Genomic DNA, 22,515 nt, shown 5'->3' on the forward strand with positions numbered 1-22,515 from the left:
TCTACAGAATATTTTTCAAATTAAAAGTGTTCCTTATTTGGAAAAATGCTACCCTGTACTACAGTCTATGTGTTAAAACAAATGACAATATAGTTTTCAGTTATATTGTATTGTGAGGCATAATCATGTTAATAAAATAAACCCTGTTTGCCAAGCCGTTTTTCCTTAAAGAATTGTAACATAAAAACACACTTCTGACACTAATGCTTTTATTTTGAAAATAATGTTAACTAAACCGGAAACCTCATTGCTTCCGTTTACTGCGAGCTTGGCTGTTCGTGTTTTGTAAAATGACCAATCATACTGGAATACTGAGCATATGCGCTTGTTTTATGTATGTAAATGCAGAGGCGGGCGGGGTTAAGGTCACGTCACAGATAATAACCGGTCACGTCGGATTTTTAGCCTTATGAAACGACTGAAGACTCAAATCGAGGTCACTCTTTGTGAGTACTTCCTTTTAGCTGTCAACACCGAGTGTTGAGGGGTGGTGAGTACAACTAGGCGACACAACAGCAGTGTAGAAAACCGATAAGCCAGATATCATTTGTAGTATATTGTTTCGCACACAGCTAAGTTTGGGTAGGTAGCTAAAGTTTGCTGGGTCGGTGTCCTCGTTATACTGTTAACTATTACTAAGCTAACGTTAGCTAGTTATGTGTAGGTGAAGTTATCCTGGAACTAATCGTTCAACTAACCATATTACTCGACTAATATTTTGTCTGTGGATATGCTACTCAGCTAGTTCGTTGCTGTCTATCAAATATTAATGTCCTGCGACAATGCTAGTCGCTCGTGTCCTCGTATCATTCAAAATGTGTAGTTGATGTCAACTGTGACAAGTTGTCACAACCCTCTAGCTTCATAATACCAGCTGATTATTGGGGTCGGACTAGCGAGTCATTAAATGCCATTGTGACATATGGCTAAGTTTACGACTCTACTCAATTGCTACCTTTGCACTCATTACAGTTAGGATACTGTAGCTGAATGACTTGTATCCCAGTCCTTCTGAATGTGGTGCAGGACATGACCACACAATATACTGCAAAGACTGTAATAAAATGTGATTAGCTTGTTCTATAAAGGGAAACCGTTTTTCTTCCACATATAAACTAGGTGCTGAGTGAACGCAGACAGAAAAAAAAACTTTTGGGTGCTGTGTTCTAAGTCTGGAAACAATGTATTCAGAAAGTTTTCAGAACTTTATTCGCCTCAAAATGACGAAATAAAAACGTAGAAAATATGTTAATTAAGAAAACGTGAATATCACATTAACCTTGTTTTATTAGAGGTGTGTCACCTGGGATATATTTCCAGGCTTATACATAGATGTTTGTATTTAATTTACAAACTGTCGGTGGAATAAATCATGAGTCTGGGTGGGGATCCCCTTGGCAGGTTGAACGTCTTTGCCAACTGCAGTAGTCTATATTGTCTATTTTCTGGTCACTCACTCTTGTCGCTTTCAGGCGATGAGAGGACTTGGTTTGCTCAGGTTAGAAATCTTTTTTCTCATAGTCTGATATGAGGAACCTCCTTCTGCCTGCCATCTGGGCCATAAACCCGATATCATTGGAGTACTGCAGTGATGAGCGTCCTTCTGAAGGTTCTCTCATCTCCACACAGAATTTCAGTAAGAACGACCACTGGGTCACTTCTACTAAAGTCCCTGCTCTTTTGGTTGATTGGATGGCCTGCTAGTTCAAAAGTTTCAAGAGTCCTGTTTATTCCAAACTGCTTTCATTTAAGAAATATAAAGGCCATTCTGTTCTTTGGAATTTTCCCTGCAGCAAAATGCTTAGCATGCTTTGCAATGCTGCACTGTTTCTGATCACTGCAGGAATTCTGACTTACCCTGGTTTTTGCTTTGACGTGCATCATCAGGCATGAGACTTTATATAGGCAGGTGCCTTTCCAAATCTAGTCTGGTTAATTAAATTTACCACAATTTATCAGTCAAGATTTTGAAACACTTCAAGGGAAATCAAGAGAAATAGGAGTTAAAGTACACAAGGATTTTTTTTTTTTTTTCATTAGTCGTTTTTGTTTTTGCTGTGATATCGCAAGGTGTGGGAATTAGATTGTTTGTTTTCTTTAAAGGGTATTCAGAATAACTCCTATATTCTTTTCTTTGTCAGGTATGGCTGAGATTTAGAGGCAGATGTGAACCAAGTGAAAGCCCTGCCACCAATCCCCAGCACATCGATGTGTATAATTTTCTTCAAGTTTGACCCCCGGCCTGCATCCAAAAATGCCTACAGGTAAGGCAGTTAAGTCATGCATTAAATATACAAGGACTTGAAGCAAGTTCTTGATAAACAATAGAGCTGTCTCATATGACTGTAGGTAATAAAGCAAAAACAAGGTAAGCACAAAAAACAGGTATCAGCAAACCCTCTCGAGGCATTGTCAGCCACAGAACTGCACACTCTGAGCAGAGATTTTAGTATCTTGCCTAAGGACACTCCAGCAGAGACTCTAAGTGCAATATTACTCTCCTAACCTCGTAAATCAAGTGTGTAGCAGCAAGTGGAGAAACATTGTGGTTATGTTAATGTTATTGCCATCTCTGTGCGCTATGTTTTAGGGGGCGAGGTGATAAAAACTCTATAGAACATTTATGTTCTCATGCAGATTTATTATGCAACTGTTTGGGCCAGTTTTAATATTTTACTTAGAGCATATTTCTCAAAATTCATAGTTAACATGCAGCTACCAAACTCTTGCAATGTTTTTTCACATCTTTGCTGTGATTCCCTCACAAAGCCGGATACTCCCTGCAGCTAGGAAAGTTAGAAACAGCCTCTCTACCAATTTTATGAAAGCACTGACTCTTTGTGCAACCTCCGTGTGCCCTACCCAGCAGTAAATGCTAACTTCTTTTAGTGAACAGCACAGATCGGTGTAGTACAAGCAGTCAGTGTGAGTTACAGCCTGATGGTATGTGGAGCCCCAGCTTATTATAATCCCCCAGAGCTTGAGAGCAAGCTCTCTGCCAGGCCATTGTCCATCTTTGTCCTTCCCTCTGGGAGTCTGACCTCACCTAAGGAGATCACAGCAGAGGTGTGTTATGAGTACTGACTCAGACCTGAACCTGGGGAAAGGTGAAACGCACTGTGTCCTAATGCAGCATCATGTCTGCTATTTATAGACTGTACTGGCTGCAGAAGCAGTTTCTTTTTCTCAGGCGAATGTGTAAATCAAAAGGAATATGCAGCATGCTAAGATAAAATTGGATTGAAGGCAGAATTAAAGTTTCATTAAGTGCAATTATTATAGCGCTCACAGCACAAAATGACAGGAATGGATCTGCGGGAGTTAAATGGGTTAATATTCCACACAAATGACTCGCTGATTACCCTCATGCTGAGATCTCTGTATTCAGAAATGCAATTTCTAGTCTCCACTGTGTTTTTCTTCACCAGCTGCTCAGAACAAAAGCACTGCAGCAGTCCACCAAATAGCATTGCAATATGATTTTGACCTGGATATATTGTATCACTTCTCATTAAGGTTAGTCATTTAAACATAATATAAAAGTGCCACTTACAATCCCTTTAACCAAAAGATGATGCTGATGTACTAAACAAACAGCATAATGGCAGCCCTTCATAGAGCTTTTGTAATAGTTCTTTATCTCATGTTGCTCATGGCTCTTTGCAAGTAAATTATAGTATATGATAAATAGATTGGTTCTTATATAGCACTTCTGTACTCTATTTGAGCACTAAAAGAAGAATACAACATGTCTCATTCACCCCACATTCATATAAGCACTTTCTTCTATTTCTAAGTGCTTAGAAAACCACCAACCCTCTGATCAGTAAATTACCTGTCCCACCTCCTGAGCTGGAGCCACCCCTAAGCATGTATTCATGATGTAAGCATGTTGACACTGTAACTGAACAGCAAATAAAATAATTGATCCTCTTGGGATAAGGTCACTATATACGATGGCAGCATGCCTGTTAGGTCATCACTCTGACACAACCTTAAATGTCTCGACAACAATTGAAGATGTCCATGCTTTTGGTGACTTTCGTTATCTCCAGAGGATGATAATGAAAGTCTAGTGACTTTGGTGATTCCTTTATCTTTCTAGACCCACCATGAGGTTAACATTAACATGCCTTGGTGTAAATTTATCAAAGGCTCAGGAAATTATCCCATGGGAGCCACATGTGTTTGGATACATAAGTCACTGTGTTTGTTGAATAGAAAGAAATCAAAGTTGAGTGTCAATGAGCTTTGATAGCTCTTTCCTTACCACTGTGCCTCCTACATGATCCAGCTGGCTGACTCACGCTGTGATCCGAGCAACTTGCATGGGATTTGCCCCTCAGGATGCAAAAGCAGATGCTCTCTTCCTGTGTAGCATCATTAGTGTTAGCTTTGTTTTCAGGAGCAGTGGTGGCTCATAAAGCACCATGGGAACGGGCTGTCATTAGCCTTTGATACACAGAGGTCGACCCCTGTTATGTCATTTGGCCTTATTTGTTTGCTTTTAACAAGATGCAAGCTCCTATGTTGAAGGAATAATAGGAAGACCATTAGAAGCTTAGGAATAAAACATACATTTGCAGGTTCTGATGCATTTCACTGACCTCTGTGGCTTTTAATGATTTGTAATCATATGACAGCAGTCTTTACCTCAATACATCTAAAGATGAAGTTATAAAATTGCTTGAAATATTTAAAAATATTGAATGAAATGCAGTGGTTTACAAGCAGTTTAAACCCTATATTTATTGGAAATGGCACAAAAACTAAATAAAACCAAACCTTTTTTTAATGTATGGCATTTTTTTAAAGTCAGTGCCAGCAACAAGCAATACTTTCCAAAAAAGTTGGGACAGGGAATGTTTACATCTGTCCTTAATTTAGTTTAGTTATTTATTTATTTGACTGTCAGAGACCATGAACAAAAGCATTCATCTCTTAGGAGGAGTGATGCTTTATAACAGATTTAGCTACTAGCTCATTTCCATCTGCTGTCTCTGGGGAGGCAGATGCAATAGTAAATATGACATACAAATATATATCCAAGCAACTCGATATAAAAGGGATTATATTATCAAGCAAACATACTCAGACTAACAGCCCCATCCCCCTTGCTCCCACCACACACTGAGATTTAAATTGTGCATGTTTGGGGGGCACATATATATACAGTCATGAAGAAGAAATGTTGTCATGGAACTCAGTCTAAATGCACCTGGTGATTCAGTAGCTTGTAGAACCACCTTTAGCAGCTATAACTTAAAGTCATAGTTTTCTGTATGACTTTTATCAGTCTCTCACATCATTGTGAAGGAATTGTGGCCAACTTTTCTTTACAATATTGCTTTAGTTCTTTGAGATTTGTGGGCATTCGCTTATGCACAACTCTCTTAAGGACCTGCTACATACAGGTCTGGACCATTTCAGCACATTGATTCTTTTCTTTTTCAGCCATTCTGTTGAAGATTTGCTGCTGTGCTTGAGATCATTGTCTTGTTGGATGTTAGATGGAGGGGTTTTTTGGTTTGTTTTTTAAAGGTGACAATGGCCAGACATCTACACTGTAGTCTTGTTTATCTGAAGGACATTGTTTCAGAAGCCTTGGGATTTAGGAGGAAGAGGCTTTCTCCTGAAAACCTTTTCAGACACCCATACTCTGAGTGGTAGCACTTGGGTTTTCTGCAGTTTCTTTAAGCATTGCATCGTCTGACGTTGGGGTGACTTTGCAGCTCCCCAACTCTTGGTAACATTGCGGCATTGTATTAACACATATCTGAATGCTCCAGACCAACAAACAGTTAAAACGTCCACATTTATAGAGGCGCTCACAGTTTCTGAAGAACAGTTAGACAATTGGAGTGGTGTAGTTAGCAGCACCTCCTATTACTTACCCTCTTCAATCATATGAAACAATAGAGTAGTACTTAGTTACAGGTTTTCTAACCGTGGAGATGCTATTAAACGATTTCTATAAGCAGGCTAGACATCTGAGTGAAAAATTGCTTGTAAAAACATAACATTTTTTTATATTTCATTTCATACTGCCCCAAAAGTTTTTGATAGGTGACTACAGATAGGCAAGCTCTTTCACAGCAAAGCCCTGCTGCTGTATACAGAGATTTCTCCAGAGATTTTTTGAATCATTTTAATAATATTCTGTGCCATAGATAATTCTACATAGTTTGGCATTAAGATGTATTGAAATGCTTTATCTGTATTTTCAATGCATCTTTTCACAATACGAAGCCACTCCCCATATGTACTTAAAAATAAGACAGATGCTTTTTATTTGTTTATGTTATTAATTTGCTGCTATAGTGCAGATTATTTTATTACGCAAATTGCATGAAATAGAGAGGTTACCTTTTTCATCAAGGAACAGAGTCAATGTTTACTGTTTTTCATAATATCTGAGTAGGAAAGATGGGCTGTGTGAAGCTGTGTGATTGTTGGGTCTTAACTGCTAAGTGAGGACATACTAGCCCACTACAAAAATGACAAAAAGTGACCCGTGAATAAAGGCACATGTTAGAACAGGTGTTGCATTAGATACAGGTCACAATACAGTGTTTTGCTGTTAATGGTTGTGAGCATAATGGCGTCATTACAATCTGATTCACTCCGAATAATAATAAACTGTAGGTCAAAGTTTAGTGCAGCGCTTAACTGACAGACAGTCTGTGTCAGACTTAAGAGTCCCATTGAAGGGGATTTATTGGAAATCAGATCACACTCTTGTTCAGGCTATTCGCTCTTGTTTGCAGCAGTAAATGTTTGTCTCGTAGCCTTGCTTCGACAATAAAAAACAAATTTAAAATGGAATAAAACACCTGCAGAGGTTACGTGCATGTGGCAGACACAGCCAGCTTTGCAAAATGAGATTGAGATAAGATGATTTACTTGTAAAATACTATTTCAAATTGTTTTAACCCCTTAATAGCCTGCTTTTTCTCCGCTTTAGGTAGCTCCTAACAGCAGTGGGGTTATCCAACACTTGATTCAAGCTATTTGATAGTTACAGAGTTTAATAGTCATAAACTCTCATTTATGTGGCTGTGTCAGTACTTAGAGATGCTCATGCATATTTCTCCAAAATTCAACCTGGTCTATTTCAAATGTTCAGAATCTTTGAGCTCTTCATTCTAAATATTTACAATACAATAATATGTATTGTATTCTAGTTTCTTTGTTTGTTTTTTAAGATTCAAAGTGTTTTCAGTTGTTTCTAAAAATGAATAAAACCACAAAGCCAAAGGCATTGGAGTCATTTCATAAAAAACATCAGTGATTTCCTCCCACGAGTTACATGGTCTCAAAATACATAAGAGTGGATGGGAATTTGTTGCTTGTTGCTCAAGAATTTGGCTTCAGATTGTGAAACTTGGAGCTGGTGTAAAATTGATTTTCTTGCAAAATTTCACATGACTAGCTGCTCTAGTTGGGAAATAGTAATGAAACACCATACTTCAACCCCTTCCCACGTACTACAGGGATCTGTAACTGTTCATCCGTCCATCAATCCATCCATTTACTACTGCTTATACGAGTTCAGGTTGCAGGGCCATCAATGTAACCAGAGACCAGTGTCCAATCCACACAAGACACTAAAATCCTATGTCTCCTCCTGTGGTTGATGGGCCCACAGGAGGACGGACCTATGGAGTTTCTTTGGGCTTGCTTTTCCTATCCTGGGCCTCATTCCAGGATGAGACCCCTGTGACTCAAATCCAACCACTGCAAGAAGGTTACAATTCATTTTTGCACGTCTTCATTAAATAAACCTGTTTTATATGGAGGGACTCAATCATATCCAAAAGCCTGCTGTATATGGATAAATTCTCCAAACTTGAGCTCCTGACTCTATTGCCTTTTGCTTTTTTCAGTTACATTCCTTTTGATCCTCTTTACTTTGGTCATCTTCAAAGAAACACCTTCTCTTTGCAGCCTTGACCCTTTATATTCTCTCCTCTGGCTCCTGCTCAATCAATTTAGAAAATGAGATGCTTAACGTGAGTGCTTCTGGTTGTATCTGAGGACTTTATTATACTGAAAATGTGAAAGTTGCACTGTAACAGTCTGGGAGCTTATTTTTTACACTGACCTTCTGGCCATAAACCACAAACGCTTACTGTTTTCATCATTACAGATGCTGTATGTATATATGTACTGTAATTATATAAGTCTCTAGTGGATAATAGTAGCATATGTTCTTACCTTCATGTTAAGATCAAATGAATTAGACTCACCATATGATAGAAATATTCTTTTTTTTTTCTTTTTTCTTTTTTTAAATAAATGTCCCATAGGCGAGAGAGGGAGAAAGCTGGATGAAAACAGCAAGAAGAAAGATCAAAAAGTGAGCAAAAAGTGTAGTGGACATGTGATTAGAGTCAACAAAAGATATACAAAGCCAGTGTCGATTGGTTTGCCTACATTCATTGATGATGATTTCACATAAATAAGCATATATTGATATATATTGATATCAAATGTGGATTCCCAGCCCTTAGGATAATGTTATGTTATGTTATGTTATGTTATGTTATGTTATGTTATGTTATGTTATGTTATGTTATGTTATGTTATGTTGAATACCATGCATTTGTGTGCGATTGTCAGTCCAGGAGGTTGGACAGAGAGATGATAGAGAGACTGTATAGGAGCACGAAGAACCAGGTGAGCAAATAGGCAGGTAATGAGGTTAGGTGAGAAAACAGCTCTATTTCTAGTTTGCATCTTGTCCAGGTGTATGGAGTGGCAGGGTGGTTCTTAGGCACTACAACAGGTCATCCAACTAAATGAATTGCTTTTTAACATTGTAATGCAATGTTGTAATTGTAATGTAAAGGCATTGTATGCATGGCATTATGATTGGGGGCTGAGCCCCCTTTACAAGTTTTAACCTGTTATGTTCTCAGGCTAATTTTGGCTGCAAACAGAGATGAGTTCTACAACAGGCCATCCAAAGCTGCAGACTTCTGGGGGGCCAGCAATGAGATCCTCAGTGGTAAGCCTGTACATATACACTTGAGACCACCAGTCAAGCTTTTCACTAAACAGCAGTAATTTCTAAAGCTAAAGCTAACACAAATTAGTGAAAAACTTTCTTGTATGTTTTGTGTAAACGTGTCTGTTAGAATTTAATTGCTTATTTTGATTAATATATGCAAGGTTGGTTGGCTTTTTAGTACTGCTTAACAAACTTTACCTGTAAGAATAAAGAGCTTTCATTAATCAAGGAAAAATCCCTTTCCTTCACCTCAAAAATCCATCGCAGAACATCCCCACCCACAGCAAACTACATTTAATTGACTGATGTTCAATACACATTATGGCTAATCAGAAAAAATCAGTCTTCTGTTTTTCTGCTGAGGGAAGAAATGGTGCCATATCCTCGTTGTTCGCCAGTCTCCTCTCCCCTTTGTAATAGAGGGGTCAGAACTCGACTAGTGGGTTCTTAATTGATGGCTGTTTTTATGCAATGTGACAGGAATAAATGGCTCTGTCTTATCTGCAGGGCTGGGGGATGAACGGGGCGTGAGTGTGGTGGGTGGGTAGCAGTAGGGCCCTGAAGGAGACGTAGCATGGCGAGAAGGGAAGTAAGCTATTGGTCCCAGTGGAATTTAGCTAGCTTTCCATCCACCCTCAGAGGAATTCGACCATTTGGCTCTCGAGGTCACTGACTGTATAAGTGGACCTGTCTTTATTGATCACCAGGAAGTGCTGCAAATTTGCAGGGCCTGACATTCTTTGTGTCAACTGCAGGAGAGGGATGTAGAAAGAAAACATTCATTTACTGATGGACTAAAATAATTCCTGCCATCACTCTTATGAGATTTCATTCCAATTGGACAACATCTTGAAGGTTATATAAGTTTTATACTTCCTCTGATTGTGATGTCAGTGACACAGAAAAAAATATTTTCTATTTGTGCATCTTAATGTGGACTAGATTTCTTACTGCCACTCAGTCTATCTACTATATGAAACAAGCTATTTAAGCCGCTCTCCCTTTGAGACTGCTCTCCCTTCAAACCTAATTTCTTTTGATTGGCAGTTTCTTCCAAACAGAAGGTTTTGCACAGTTGGGGGGCGGGGCTCCTGTGTTCACAGCCAGAGCTGTGTGCCTAAAATGGTCATATTTGGGATATCCACTGCATATAGAACTATGACCACACACACACACTGACGTTTTGAAACTTTGTCTACTTTTAATATCCACATTTTTAACATTTGTGCAAACAGCATGATGTCAAATAGGTAAAAGCATAATAAGACCATTTCAAAAATAATATGTAATATATATTTGCTACTAATATCAGAGAAACTTCAAATTTCCATTACTAATTATTTATTCTTTTTTCTCTTTTTATTATTTATTAACATTTTTCTAACTGTTGAATTCTTTCCCTTTCACATCTTTTGCATATTGCATGAATTTATGTGTTTTTTCTCAAACTAGCACTTAGCTGCAGTGAATAATTAAAAAGTCTGTTTGCCATATGATTAGTGACAAATGACCTAGTTCTTTCTTGAGTTAATCATTCGTTACCCATCATTTGTTCTTGTTAAGGAAAACTGGCATGCAAAAGAAGCAGGGTATACTGAAGAATCTCTGTTATTATCCGTTAAAATCGAGTCATACTCTTTTCATGTGAGGTCTGATGCCCCTCTCTTTTTAAAAATACATTGTAACTCTGTGTTTATCAGGCCTGGACTTGGAGCTAGGGAAGGAAGGGGGGTCATGGCTGGGGATCAGCAAGAGGGGCAAGCTGGCTGCCATCACCAACTACATGGAGGGACGTCCTAACCCTGATGCACAAGGACGAGGTAATCAGCCATGAAAATGTCCCAAGTGCCCCTTTACAGCCTCAGTGTCTAGAATCCATGTGATAATATAACTGATTCTAAGGAATAAGTAGTACACATACATTACATACATTTCTTATTACGTTTGCTAATTTGCAGGATTTCTAGTGTCTCACTATTTAATGGACAAGGATCAGGACAGCTACTCCTACCTGAAGAAGGTGTCGTCAGAAGGCCACCTGTACAATGGGTTTAACCTCATCACAGCTGAGTTCAAGTGAGTAAAACGTGTTGTGAAATCCATCTGCATATTTTCTAAAGCTGATAAAGCTGATTCAAATAAGTATATCCATCATGTGGATGTTTACACTAACATTTAAAAACAGACGCTATCCACTGTTGCATTTCATTAGATGAAATATTTTCCAGAGTGAGAAGAAATATGCAAAATAGCCACACTAGGCTGTATAATGTGTGTCTTCTCACAATCTAAACAGTAAAGGAGTCTCTTTTTTTTTTTTTTTTTTTTTTTTACTGGGCTTTAACTTTGTTCCTCTGAATTTTGGCCTTACCACGGAAAGAAAACCACAAAAGCAACATCTTCATCTTTGGAGTGCCAGCCAGGCAGAACTGAAAAGACACTGAGCTGCGAACGAGCCAGCATTAAAATTCCAAAGGAACACCTGTTCATATTTCAGGGCTATAAACAAAGAAACTCTAGACAGCATAAAAAATAACGAAGGCTTTTTCCCCTCCCATGTGCTTCACAAGCCTGACTTGACTGAATTTGATGATAAGCATAGAAAAGAAAGAAAATGGGCTCAGTGCACACTCGGATAGCTGTCAGGTTGTCGGCCCATGTAGAGAGCTGCAATATAGTGAAGCCATACTGTTGTCTTAGGGAGCTGGAGCATAGTGTAGCTGATGTAAAGGCAATATTACCTGAAATTACAAAAATGTGTAACATAAAAAGTTTGCTATAAAGTGTTGACGCTTGATGCTGTGCTGCTGATGGTAGAGAAACCGCTCCTGACGGGAGTACAGCCAGCTCTCCTGCTGATAACATTATGACTGCACCTGCCCAAAGGAAAGCGGGGGAAAGGAGAGTTCAGAGGTTAAAAGTTGTATCTCTGTTGGAGAAGAAAAAGTGGACTTTTCCTCCTCTTAACATAGCCTGAAGTAGTTTGTTATCCCCAAAAGAGCTTTCAGGATAGAGAAATATTTTGTTTTTCATATTATTTTCTTTGCCACCTAATAATTTCTACCAACTCCAATATAATGGATAAGGTGCTACTTTTTGAAACAGTATTGTAGGTTGGAAACATCTTCTGTGGCTTTGGTATTGCAAGTTTCAGCAATACAACTGAAAGACTTAAACATATCTCTGTAATGTAGTGGCTCATTCAAAGCTAAGCTTATTTATAGGGCAATATTTTATATGAATTATGAATACAGTTCTGCCAAATATCAACGTTTTTGATCAATATATATTTACCACATGCAGAAACCAATGTCACTCCTACATTTGTGATCGTGGTGTATTCATTTTTAAAATGGCATAATAATAGTAGCACACATTGGCACGACAATGCACAAAGTGATGTATTTTAGATTGTTTGCACTATACTGAGATTCACTGTGTCTCAGTACCATCAATATATTAGGCTACATTCTGTGAAAGCATCATATGAGTTACTGTGGGACTCCTATCGTGCTGTTTGGCTGCTGAGCTTTAAAGTATACTGCAACTCTGGTTCACTTTAAATATAGTTAGCTAGACCTTTTTTGCTTCTCACGCTAATAATTTTCACATCATTTTTTTAAAGTATTTTGCATCTGAGAGACTAGATTTCCCAATCTCAGCAGACTTTGCACCTCAAACTGTGAAGAAAGCCACAAGAGTTCAGCATACCACTGAACCGAGTGAAATACGCACATGTGAGATTCCAAACAAACATGTATTCTTAAAGGTCTGTGTATATACTTGTGTATACCTGCACAAAAAGTCAGCTACTTGGAGCTTTATTTTCAGAAGTGTCGGTATCATCTGAGCCTTTGAAAGCTTTTTTTCCTTTTTCTTTTTTTAACCTAGGGGCAACCGTATGACATTATCTAGGTGGCTTAGCTGCTATTTTTGATCAGCTCAGAATATGCAGATGTCCCTGTTAAAACCAGGGGCAGCAGTTACATATGCACAATCTTTTTTAGTAAGCACCATCATTACCAGCCTGTTTGTTATCCACTGCAATGTGCCCAGCTGCCCTGAGGAAATAAGGCGTTTGGTTTCTTTCCGAATCAATAACTGCTGGTGGATTGACAGTAGCTTTACATGACAATTAGAGGCTTTTGGTTTCATCTGTAAGCACAGGCGTGATTTACGATGTGGCGACTGGTGGCAGTGGGGTCAAGATGTGCCACCTTCTTTGTGTAAGTCTCATCACTCTTTACAGATACATGAGAGCAAAACTGTACACTTAACATACAAACTATTTGATAATTTATTTATTGCTGCTTATTAATGGAGAAGTCTCACCAGGAATATTCTTTAATCATGTTGGATTGGATTGTGCATGAATAATTTGGTCTGTGGCAGCCTTGTATTTAAAGAAATGTCTACTGGGCCTCACAGTCGTGAAGCTAATGCCATATATATTTAAATTTTGATCTGACTCAGATATTCTCAGCTTGATGCTCTCGAGGCTCCATATCCAACACTTCATCTGACTTGTCTATAGCTCTGGTTTTTGATCCCACTTTAAGTCGCTCTTGCTTTAAAGTCAATGCCCAGAGATTTATCCATTTTATTAAATATGTGCTCTGATGTTTGCCCGCAAAGAAATGCCTCCCTAATATGCACTTTCAGTTTGGCTGTTTAAAAAAAAAAAAAAAAAAACAACTTTAGAAAGTGGTTCGATCTTATTGCCTCAAACCCTGTGTTGTAATTCTTGGCAGAAACTTGTTCGGGCTCAAAAAGAAACACAGCGGGGCAGCAGATACGCACATTCCACAGTATCAGGGGCGGATGAACTCTCAACATTTTAAAGAAACTGTACTGTGAGGATTTGTTTTTCTTCTCTCCAAAGTGCTTGTAACATCGCCTCTTGGGAAATCATATTCTGTTTTAGAAGAACAGAAGATGAGATTCTCCTGAGTGGATTACAATAAATAGCACTGCATGATTCACTCCAGATGTCTAAAAATTGCCATACAAATTTAAATGATGTTAATTTTTGCTCTCTGATTGTTTGCATGGTTGTATGCACAGCCTTTTTCTATCAGATGGGAGGTCTGAATTACAATACATCACTGGTATAATATAAATATTTGAAGTTCCATGTTTCCATACAGTATATGAATGTTTTACTAAGAACTACATCTGTCATGTATCTCTTTTCAATCAACATGGTGCCATCAGACTGACTAGAAATAGTTCCTTGCATTTTTACAGAAACATATTGCCAAAGCCAAAGTTGGAATCACTGATGGTGACTAGGCGAGATGTAGGAACACGTCCTATTCAATGATTTGCTGATAAATCCCAAAGTTTCTGTCTGCTATGATTATTTTTTTCCCTCAAAAATTACCTGAATTTCTTGAAAGCTCACTCAACCATCTCAGCCAACTACACTACAGCTGGTGATGCTCTGCAGCCTCAATATAGAGGACTCTTCATTAGAATACTTCTCAGCTAGCATACTGATTAACTCTCTGACTGAGATCTGAAAAAGCCTGTTTTTGACTCTTCCCTCTTTGTTCTCGCTTTGCCCGATGGTCCCGACCTCCTGCTGTTCCCTCATCTCAGCCCAAATAAACCCACGGCACACCTGATGGGACTTTCAACATTTTAGCCAGTTTCAAACAGCACAAATGGAACTCTCTCTCCATAAATCCTCCACCTGCTGCCACCATGGTCAATTTGATTTGATATCACACGCAAAGTGTGTAGATAGAGCCAGGCTGTTGAGGTATTGTTGAGTGAAGACCTCAATACCAAGACAAAATACTAGTTCAGACAATTTCATTTTTGCAGAGCAGACAAATAAAGGCTTCTCTCTCAGGTTACAGTGCCATCTGGTTCTCATTGACTGGCTACCATGTGCGTGCTTGGATGAGCGGTCACTGCTTTCGCCTTGAGTGAATATTGGCCAGTGCTGATGTGTTTATAGTTGTTGGTTTAAGAAACCATGCTCAGTTCTGAGGTTTAAAAGAGATACAAATATTTCAGCGAAATATGCGTGTGGTGTGAATGAGACACGGCAGGTCCATACATCAGTTTTTAGCCATCCTTATTGACCGCAGCTGCCAGACGCACATACATCACACCACAATACACCACAACAACCCCAATTCCCCGGCGGGCATGATTGCGGATGCCGTGCAGGTGCGTCCGCCCAGCACCGCGTCCACGCCCCACCACAATGCGATATACATTTAATACAAGCAAGATTATAAATGGTAAATGGCCTGTATTTGTATAGCGCTTTTACTAGTCCTCCAAAGCGCTTTACACACCATCCACCCATTCACACACTGGTGGAGGCAAGCTACAGTTGTAGCCACAGCTGCCCTGGGGCAGACTGACAGAAGCGAGGCTGCCATATCATGCCATTGGCCCTTCTGGCCCACACCAGTAGGTGAAGTGTCTTGCCCAAGGACACAACGACTGAGACTGTCCGAGCCGGGGCTCGAACCGGCAACCTTCCGATTGCAAGGCGAACTCCCAACTCTTGAGCCAACGATCGCCTCGATGAGCATTCGGATGGGGTCGGCAACTCCAGGCCTCGAGGGCCGGTGTCCTGCAGGTTTTAGATGTGTCCTTGATCCAACACAGCTGATTCAAATGGCTAAATTACCTCCTCAGCATGTCTTGTAGTTCTCCAGAGGCCTGGTAATGAACTAATCATTTAATTCGGGTGTGTTGACCCAGGTGATATCTAAAACCTGCAGGACACCGACCCTCAAGGCCTGGAGCTACCCACCCCTGTCTTACACCATTATGTTTGTGTACCCAGCCTGACTTAAGACAATGCTTTTCACCACATCATCATGTCAAACTAAGTTATTGGGGAATTTATCATTTTTATCGACTTTAATAAGAAAATTAACACCATAAACTAAAATTTCAGTTCATATGTAGGAGGAACATAAGCGCAGTATTTACACCTTTTTTGAAGCAGTCAGCTTTCAGTCCTTACTCCTTTCAGACTTGTTTGAGCTAACTGAAAAGCCTAAAAAAAAAAGATCTGATTTTGCAGGCACACAGCCCCATCAAAAATGGACATTTGAAGATTGGAAAACCAAGCCTGTTCTGATGGATCTTCTGTTCCACTGAGGCTGGCATGTCCGACAAGCATGTTTTTGTTTTTAAAATCAATTATTACCTAAATGTCAGGCTGATAGCATTGGCAAGCTTCTGTTTATTTTCCCTTGGGACGTCATATTCATTCGACTTAGCTGGACTCCTGGTTGTCCACATTCCACCTGCACAGGCTCTAAGCCCCACTAGTGGAGACAAACCCACAGTCTGAGAACCCCAGATGTAGGGGATGATTATGTAAATCAGATCAACATGGTGCTAAATCTGAAGGAAATGCTCAACATCTTGGGCAGTCCATGAAGAGAGGAAATGAGGGTGTGAATTATATTGTTCATGTTCCTGTAGAGCAAAATATAACTAACCACCTACAACTAAGAGATTTTTCAGCATTGTTTAACTGACCTGTTTTAATTGGTTATTCTGTAAATGATCAGAAATAGTTTCTTTCAGGCAAGTGAAGTTGAGAAAAATGTAGTCAGTTGAAATATTTGTTGTTGTTTTTTTGTTGAAAAACCAAGCAGGCTCATTTGATTATCAAAGCCGTTACAAAATAATGTTCTTTCAATTTACTAATTCATTAATAGACTTGTTTTTCTCAACGTGACATGAAATCTTTGTTAATAATGGCAAATATTCTCAGCTTGTGGTGCTAACAGGTCAGACCAAAGGCTGTCTAATATGTACTTTGGCTTTTAAAACTATTTAGTAAATGTATTTGCAGAGTAAAAGCCCAGCAGCATATTGTGCCCTTGTCTTGCCAGCTCTCAACTGGGAAACTTTCCAAGTCAGATGTTGAAACAGTGTTGCACCACATTTGAGATTGACTGATGCCACTGGTATTGCTGTCATAAAACTGACATCAAAAAAACGAATTCCACTACTGGTTCAAAGGCTTCGATCATAATTTATTATTCATTCTCCTGTACCAAGGCTGTGACAGATGCCCTTGATGTCGGATAGATTTTTTGCAGACTGAATAAATTCCCTCTAACTGAGGACTTTGCAAGGAGATCTAACACCGTAACTAAATGGCTTTTGTGGTAGTCAAGGGTATTTGCAGCACTAATTTTTACTTTGAGACCTTAATTTCACCCAGTTGTCCTTTGTGGATAACATCAAAATTGTTCTAGTGTGGTATAGTATTTTAACTTTCCCATTTGAATTGCGTCCAGCAATAACACAGGCTTCTTAATTCCTATTTTCCAGGGCTGCAAAGAAAATGCATCATTAAAAAATGCTATATGGTGCAGTTTGTTATTCTCTTTCACCCTCAGCGCTCATTTTCCATGTTTCCCTGAGGAATGCCCCTTTGAACTTTCTCTTTGCTCTATTTCGCTTTATTTCAATAGCCTCAAAGTCTTCTGACTCCTGACACAACAGTCATAATTAGACATAAACACGTTTGATTATCATAAAATGTCTAATTTCCCATCTTACTGTGTCCTCTCTAGAGCTAAACAAGACATTGTGTGTTACTATGGAAACAGAGGCAGCCCTGAACCCATCCATCTAAATCCAGGTCTGTGTTTTTAGTATGGTTGCTGTAGAAACCTTTCATACCTTTCCTCCTGGCCTATGGCTGGCTCATGTCAGTCTGACATTTCCGCAGTGAAATTGCTCTCAGATTGAAGAACACACCAGAAAGACGCTAGCAGAGCTTGCTAATGTTTAAATTTGTCTGTATTTATCTTGTTCCCCCTCAGCAGGAATCTACGGCTTGAGCAACTCGCTGCTGGATACTCCATGGAAGAAACTGCTGAAAGGCAAGCAACACTTCACCAGCGTCGTCAGCGACCAGACGCTCTCTTGTGATGGGCTGGTGCAAGAGCTGCTCAGTGTCCTTAATAATGAGGAGCTGTAAGTTCACAAACACCCACTTAAATCTCATTCAGCTGCAGTGCATTTTAAATTGTGTGAATGTAGGAGATGCCACTGAAAAAGCCTGATACTCTGCTCATGACCTGCTCTATGTCCTGAGCTACAGCCACCCCACCCCAACAACAGAAGCGACTGTTGTTGTTATTTTGCACTATCAGAGTAAAAGTGAATTGAATCATTCACTTTTACTCATTGACTATAGATTACCCATAGATGTGAATGTCAGTGCATTTGAGCTCTGTGCCAGACTGTCAACCTGACATAGGCTCCAGTCCCCCGGTGACCCTGAAACGGATAAGCTGAAGGGGATGGATGGATTGATATATAAGATAAACAGGTGCAATCAATTGAAGCATAATTTAAGAAGAGGGTGAAGGGTGTTGTCTAATAGACCAATAGACATCCCTGTCAGTACCAGAGCCCGCTCAGCGTGGTTGACAAATTTGACACTAAATTAATTTTTATTGCTTTAGTTAACTAAAATATTTTCCATATCTAGTTTTAGTTTTTAATTTAGTTTAATATACTTTAATAATCTTGCACAGCTTTGAAGACCCCCAAATGAAATTCAGATATAAGGGTCGCTGTGAGGAGATCCAGCACATTAATCGGTCACACATGGAAGGTGGTTAGAACGGGACTTACAGGGAGCGATCACCAATAGCACTCAGCTAGAATCACTGCATTTGGTATAATCTGACCCAAGTTTCCATGCAGACACCCATACACTTAAAGGGTATTGGTGGATTTTATGGATCGCTCAGAAATGGGATTTGCTTCAAGAGCAATAAATAATGAAAAAAGTATTAATGCATGTGCAATTAAAACCCGACACGCTTTCTAAAGTTATCTGTTTTGTTTTTGTTGTTGTTGTTGTTGTTTTAACAGGAACACACCTGATCCAATTCAGGAGACTCAGGGTGATGGTTATAGCAAGTCCGTGATCCAGGCTCTGTCAGCCGTGTGTGTTCGCTCCCCTCATTATGGAACAAGGTCAGAGCCTTCCTCACTCACCAGATATCATTTCTCTCTCCCCCCTTATGTGTTCACTGGTGGTGACTGACACTGCTGTGCTAGACAGCAAGATCACAGAACAGTGAACTCTTGGCACACAAAAAAAATCCCCAGTGTAATCAATCCTCCACAGCAATGAAACACTGGATTATTGGGTACAGACACTCTCTTGTAGCCAAAAGGTCAGAGGGTTAGTCCTTTCCAAAGCTATCAAAACATCATTTAGCAGGGCAGCGGCAAACAGTGTCTGAAAAGTGACTTTTCATAACCACTGTCATACTTATTAGATATTAAATTTACAATTGTTTTCTTCTCTGTATTGTTATCCATTCAGAACCAATACAATTATCCTGATAGATGCAGAAGGGAATGTGATCTTCACAGAGCGCACCATGCTTGACTGTGACACAACCAAATGGAGCACCAGTTCTTTCCAGTTCAAACTGCAGGAGTGAAGACACAATGGAGGAAACCTACTCTGTGCCTTTCTGCATCATCTCTCCTTCCGTTACCTTTTCCTCACCATCTCCTTCAGCTGAGCCTCATGTGACCGCAAAGACTCATCAGCACTTTTTTTATTCAGCTAGTCACTAGCTGCCTCGTTAACATCAGTTTCATATATTTCTTACTTTTGATTTAATTTAAAGATGTATGCTAATTTTAACAAAAAAGCAAAGATGCCAAAGGACATTTAGAGTTTTGTAGAGGAAAATATTTTACCTACATGTCATGAACCTTCTCAAAAATTATAGCTTGAATGTAATTTGGTAAATATAAGATTGGTGTGATGCCATTTTCTGTCATGAACGCTAGACATTGTGGCCCTTTCACACACATGGCAAAAGACAGGAGATGATCTGTGTTTGGCACATTACATGCAGTACGTTACGACTGGTTCTGACATTAGTGGTTTTAAATACAGCTTGTCTGGGTGAAGTGTAGAAAAGCTCGTCTGCGGTGCATGAATACATGCTTTTTGGTGTCCGATGTAACCTTCCATCCATGATTTACATTTTATGCTCTATTTTCAGGCTGCAGGCTAAATTGGCATCCTATGACAAGTCATAGGGTCACATATATTTTTCTAGAAGATTTAAGTTCACACGAGTCATCACCAGGATTACTGGCTACTTTGTAAGTTTCTGATTACCCTTTCATTGGTGTTTAGGTAATTTTGCGTCACAGCATCAAATGTTTCAATGCACTGTTAAATGCACTGGATCTTGAAAAAACAGCCTGAAAATAAATAACAGTTTATCCAAACACCTCTCTTTTTGATTGTTGCATTATGATTACGGATACAAAATAACTGTCAGGAGCCATGTGCTCACACACATATCAGTATAGGCCTAGGAAGCTGGCTCCGCTGCTTCCTGTATGACTCTAGGATTTACCCACATCCAGGTGACGTATGAGTAATGTATTTATTAATGTGAAGAAAGCTTTTTGTAACCAGATTGAACCCATGGTTAATTTGACTTCTGTTCCCTAAAAAAAAAAGAGTTCAAACTTGATATGATTTGTGAGTAATATGTACATATGTATTTTGATCTTTTGTTAGTTTTTTCCATTTAAAATCTCCCTATGGTCATTTAACCAGTATCCCTGGTTTGCAGTGTTATGCCATTGTATGTACTTTAGCTGACCTGCAACTGTTTTCAAACAGTGACCCCTCCTGCCTGTGTGGAATATTGCACCCTTCAGGATGTACCTGAACATTTGGTGTATTTAAAGATTACCTTCTTATTTTTTTAACCAGCAGAATGGGCACTGGTATCTTCACATCAATGTTTTAAAGCAATACAGCATCTAAAGAGGTGTAGAGGAGTATAAATCTAGACAAGTACAAATAGAATACCAGTGGCACAGCATTAAAAAATAATGGGTTTTTTTTATCTGATTAATTTCAGCTGTGAAACAAATTTGTGGTTGTATTACCATCACTCCATGTTTATAGGCTGTATGTAAACATCTTTATAGTTTTCTTCATATACTGTGTGCTGTAAGCATCCACCAGTCCCAGAATTAGCACTCTCTGCTAAAGGCAGCAAGAGTCCACTCGACAAAACCAAAGCATGTTTTGTAAGATTTTGCATCACTGATTAAATATATCTGAATTTATTGATTCATGCAGGAGGTGTGTAGCACATGCTCACTTTAATGTTATAGTTAAATATTATTGTTGATGGGCACAGACAGGACTCCGCACGCACACACACACACATAAAAAAATAAATAATTTTTTTTTAAAAAGTTGCCTCAACAAAAGGGCACTTTGGGCACCCATCAGGAAAGGGGCGGGTGCTCAAGCCCCTCTAGCCCCCCCTCTGCACGTGCCTGTGGCGGGGTGTGGTTTGTGGCTGAGCAGCATCAGGGGAGGGGTGGAGCAGTGGGTGTGTGTGTGTGTGTGTGTGTGTGTCCATCCATCCCTAGGTGAAGCTGCACCCGATGAAGGAGAGGAAGAGCGCAAATAAGTGGGGCTAAAAACCACAGCACTTCTCAACGGTTTTTCAGATAGAATCAGATAGAAGCGCATTCTCCTTTATAAATATGTGTATCCCTTCGTTACCATGGGAACGAAGATAAAGGAAGTTGTAGAGTCAATGCGGACTTTGTGGACATTTGAAAAGGTCAGGAGTTAAGAGTGGGACACTTGGGGTTTTTTCTTCTTTTTTTCTTTTTCTTTTTGCCACAAGACCGGAAAAACGGCATGTGTCCCTAAGTTGCGGCTTCGGTACGTTGGGATCTACCTATCCGAAGAGGAAGACGCATAAAGGGAGTGACTTTTTTTTTTTTAATTGGCAGATAATTTCAAATGCAGCGTTTCTATCAGCTCAACAAATGTCAGCACACACAAACTGTGTGTAGTGTGTAGCACAGTGCGTTGGTAGCCAAATCGCCGGCTGCGGTGTTTGACACGAAGAAACAAGAAATCAAGCTGAGACAAGAAGAAGGTTTAGAAAGACAAGACAGGAGAGGAAGAAGAGACGTTACATTTAAAGGTAAGGACTCCTCATTTAAAGATCACGTGTAAGTCCTCGTGTTTTTAAATCACATACTGGGTCTGTACAGGTAACATTATGTTTTTTACATAGTGTGAAACGTGCTACAAATCAAACTTAGGTAGACTGTGTTACTTAAAGGCTGCAGGAAAATACTCGGTTGTGTTTAAAAAGGTTAGTTTGCTGTACTGTGATGGATTTAAAGCAAATAAGGATCCTAACTGCAAAAGAAAATAATTTTCAAAAAGGTTGAAATATCTAAAGCAATGGCAGATTTAAAAAAAAACACACACACAATAAAAACAACAGACTGCAGGGAGGTTCTGTTCTGTGATGTCACAATCAAGCTGGTCTGAATAGAGATACAGTCCCGATCAAAAGTTTAAGACCTCTTGAAAAATTGCAACAAAAAAATAAAAAAGTCATATTTTGCATGGTTGGATCTTAACAAGGTTCCAAGTAGAGCTTCAACATGCAACAAGCAGAAATTGG

The 22,515-nt window shown here is 39.3% G+C and overlaps 1 protein-coding gene across 7 annotated transcripts; it reads left to right on the plus strand.

The window, feature by feature from the left end:
- The first annotated feature begins 317 nt into the window (after positions 1-317).
- tango2 (transport and golgi organization 2 homolog) lies at positions 318-20,284 on the plus strand. Of its 7 annotated transcripts, none has more exons than XM_082553892.1 (10): positions 318-490; positions 1,522-1,636; positions 2,142-2,264; positions 8,922-9,010; positions 10,714-10,833; positions 10,972-11,089; positions 17,581-17,648; positions 17,833-17,986; positions 18,896-19,000; positions 19,356-20,284. In XM_082553892.1, the coding sequence occupies exons 3-10, from the start codon at positions 2,209-2,211 to the stop codon at positions 19,474-19,476; spliced, it is 831 nt and encodes a 276-aa protein (XP_082410018.1). In that variant the 5' UTR covers positions 318-490; positions 1,522-1,636; positions 2,142-2,208; the 3' UTR covers positions 19,477-20,284. The 7 variants fall into 7 exon arrangements, with proteins under 7 accessions (XP_082410018.1, XP_082410020.1, XP_082410017.1 ...); XM_082553894.1 differs by having other exon boundaries at positions 318-446; XM_082553893.1 differs by lacking the exon at positions 318-490 and adding an exon at positions 491-582.
- The last annotated feature ends 2,231 nt before the right edge of the window (positions 20,285-22,515 follow it).

This window comes from Aulonocara stuartgranti (genome assembly GCF_965226115.1).
Source record: "Aulonocara stuartgranti genome assembly, chromosome: 12".
Lineage (NCBI taxonomy): Eukaryota > Metazoa > Chordata > Actinopteri > Cichliformes > Cichlidae > Aulonocara > Aulonocara stuartgranti.

Coding starts and splice junctions, on each gene's coding strand:
- tango2 (XM_082553892.1), top strand. CDS start 2,209: ATGTGTATAATTTTCTTCAAGTTTGACCCCCGGCCTGCATCCAAAAAT. Junction 11,090..17,580: donor CTCATCACAGCTGAGTTCAA/GTGAGTAAAACG, acceptor TGTCCTCTCTAG/AGCTAAACAAGACATTGTGT. Junction 17,649..17,832: donor ACCCATCCATCTAAATCCAG/GTCTGTGTTTTT, acceptor GTTCCCCCTCAG/CAGGAATCTACGGCTTGAGC.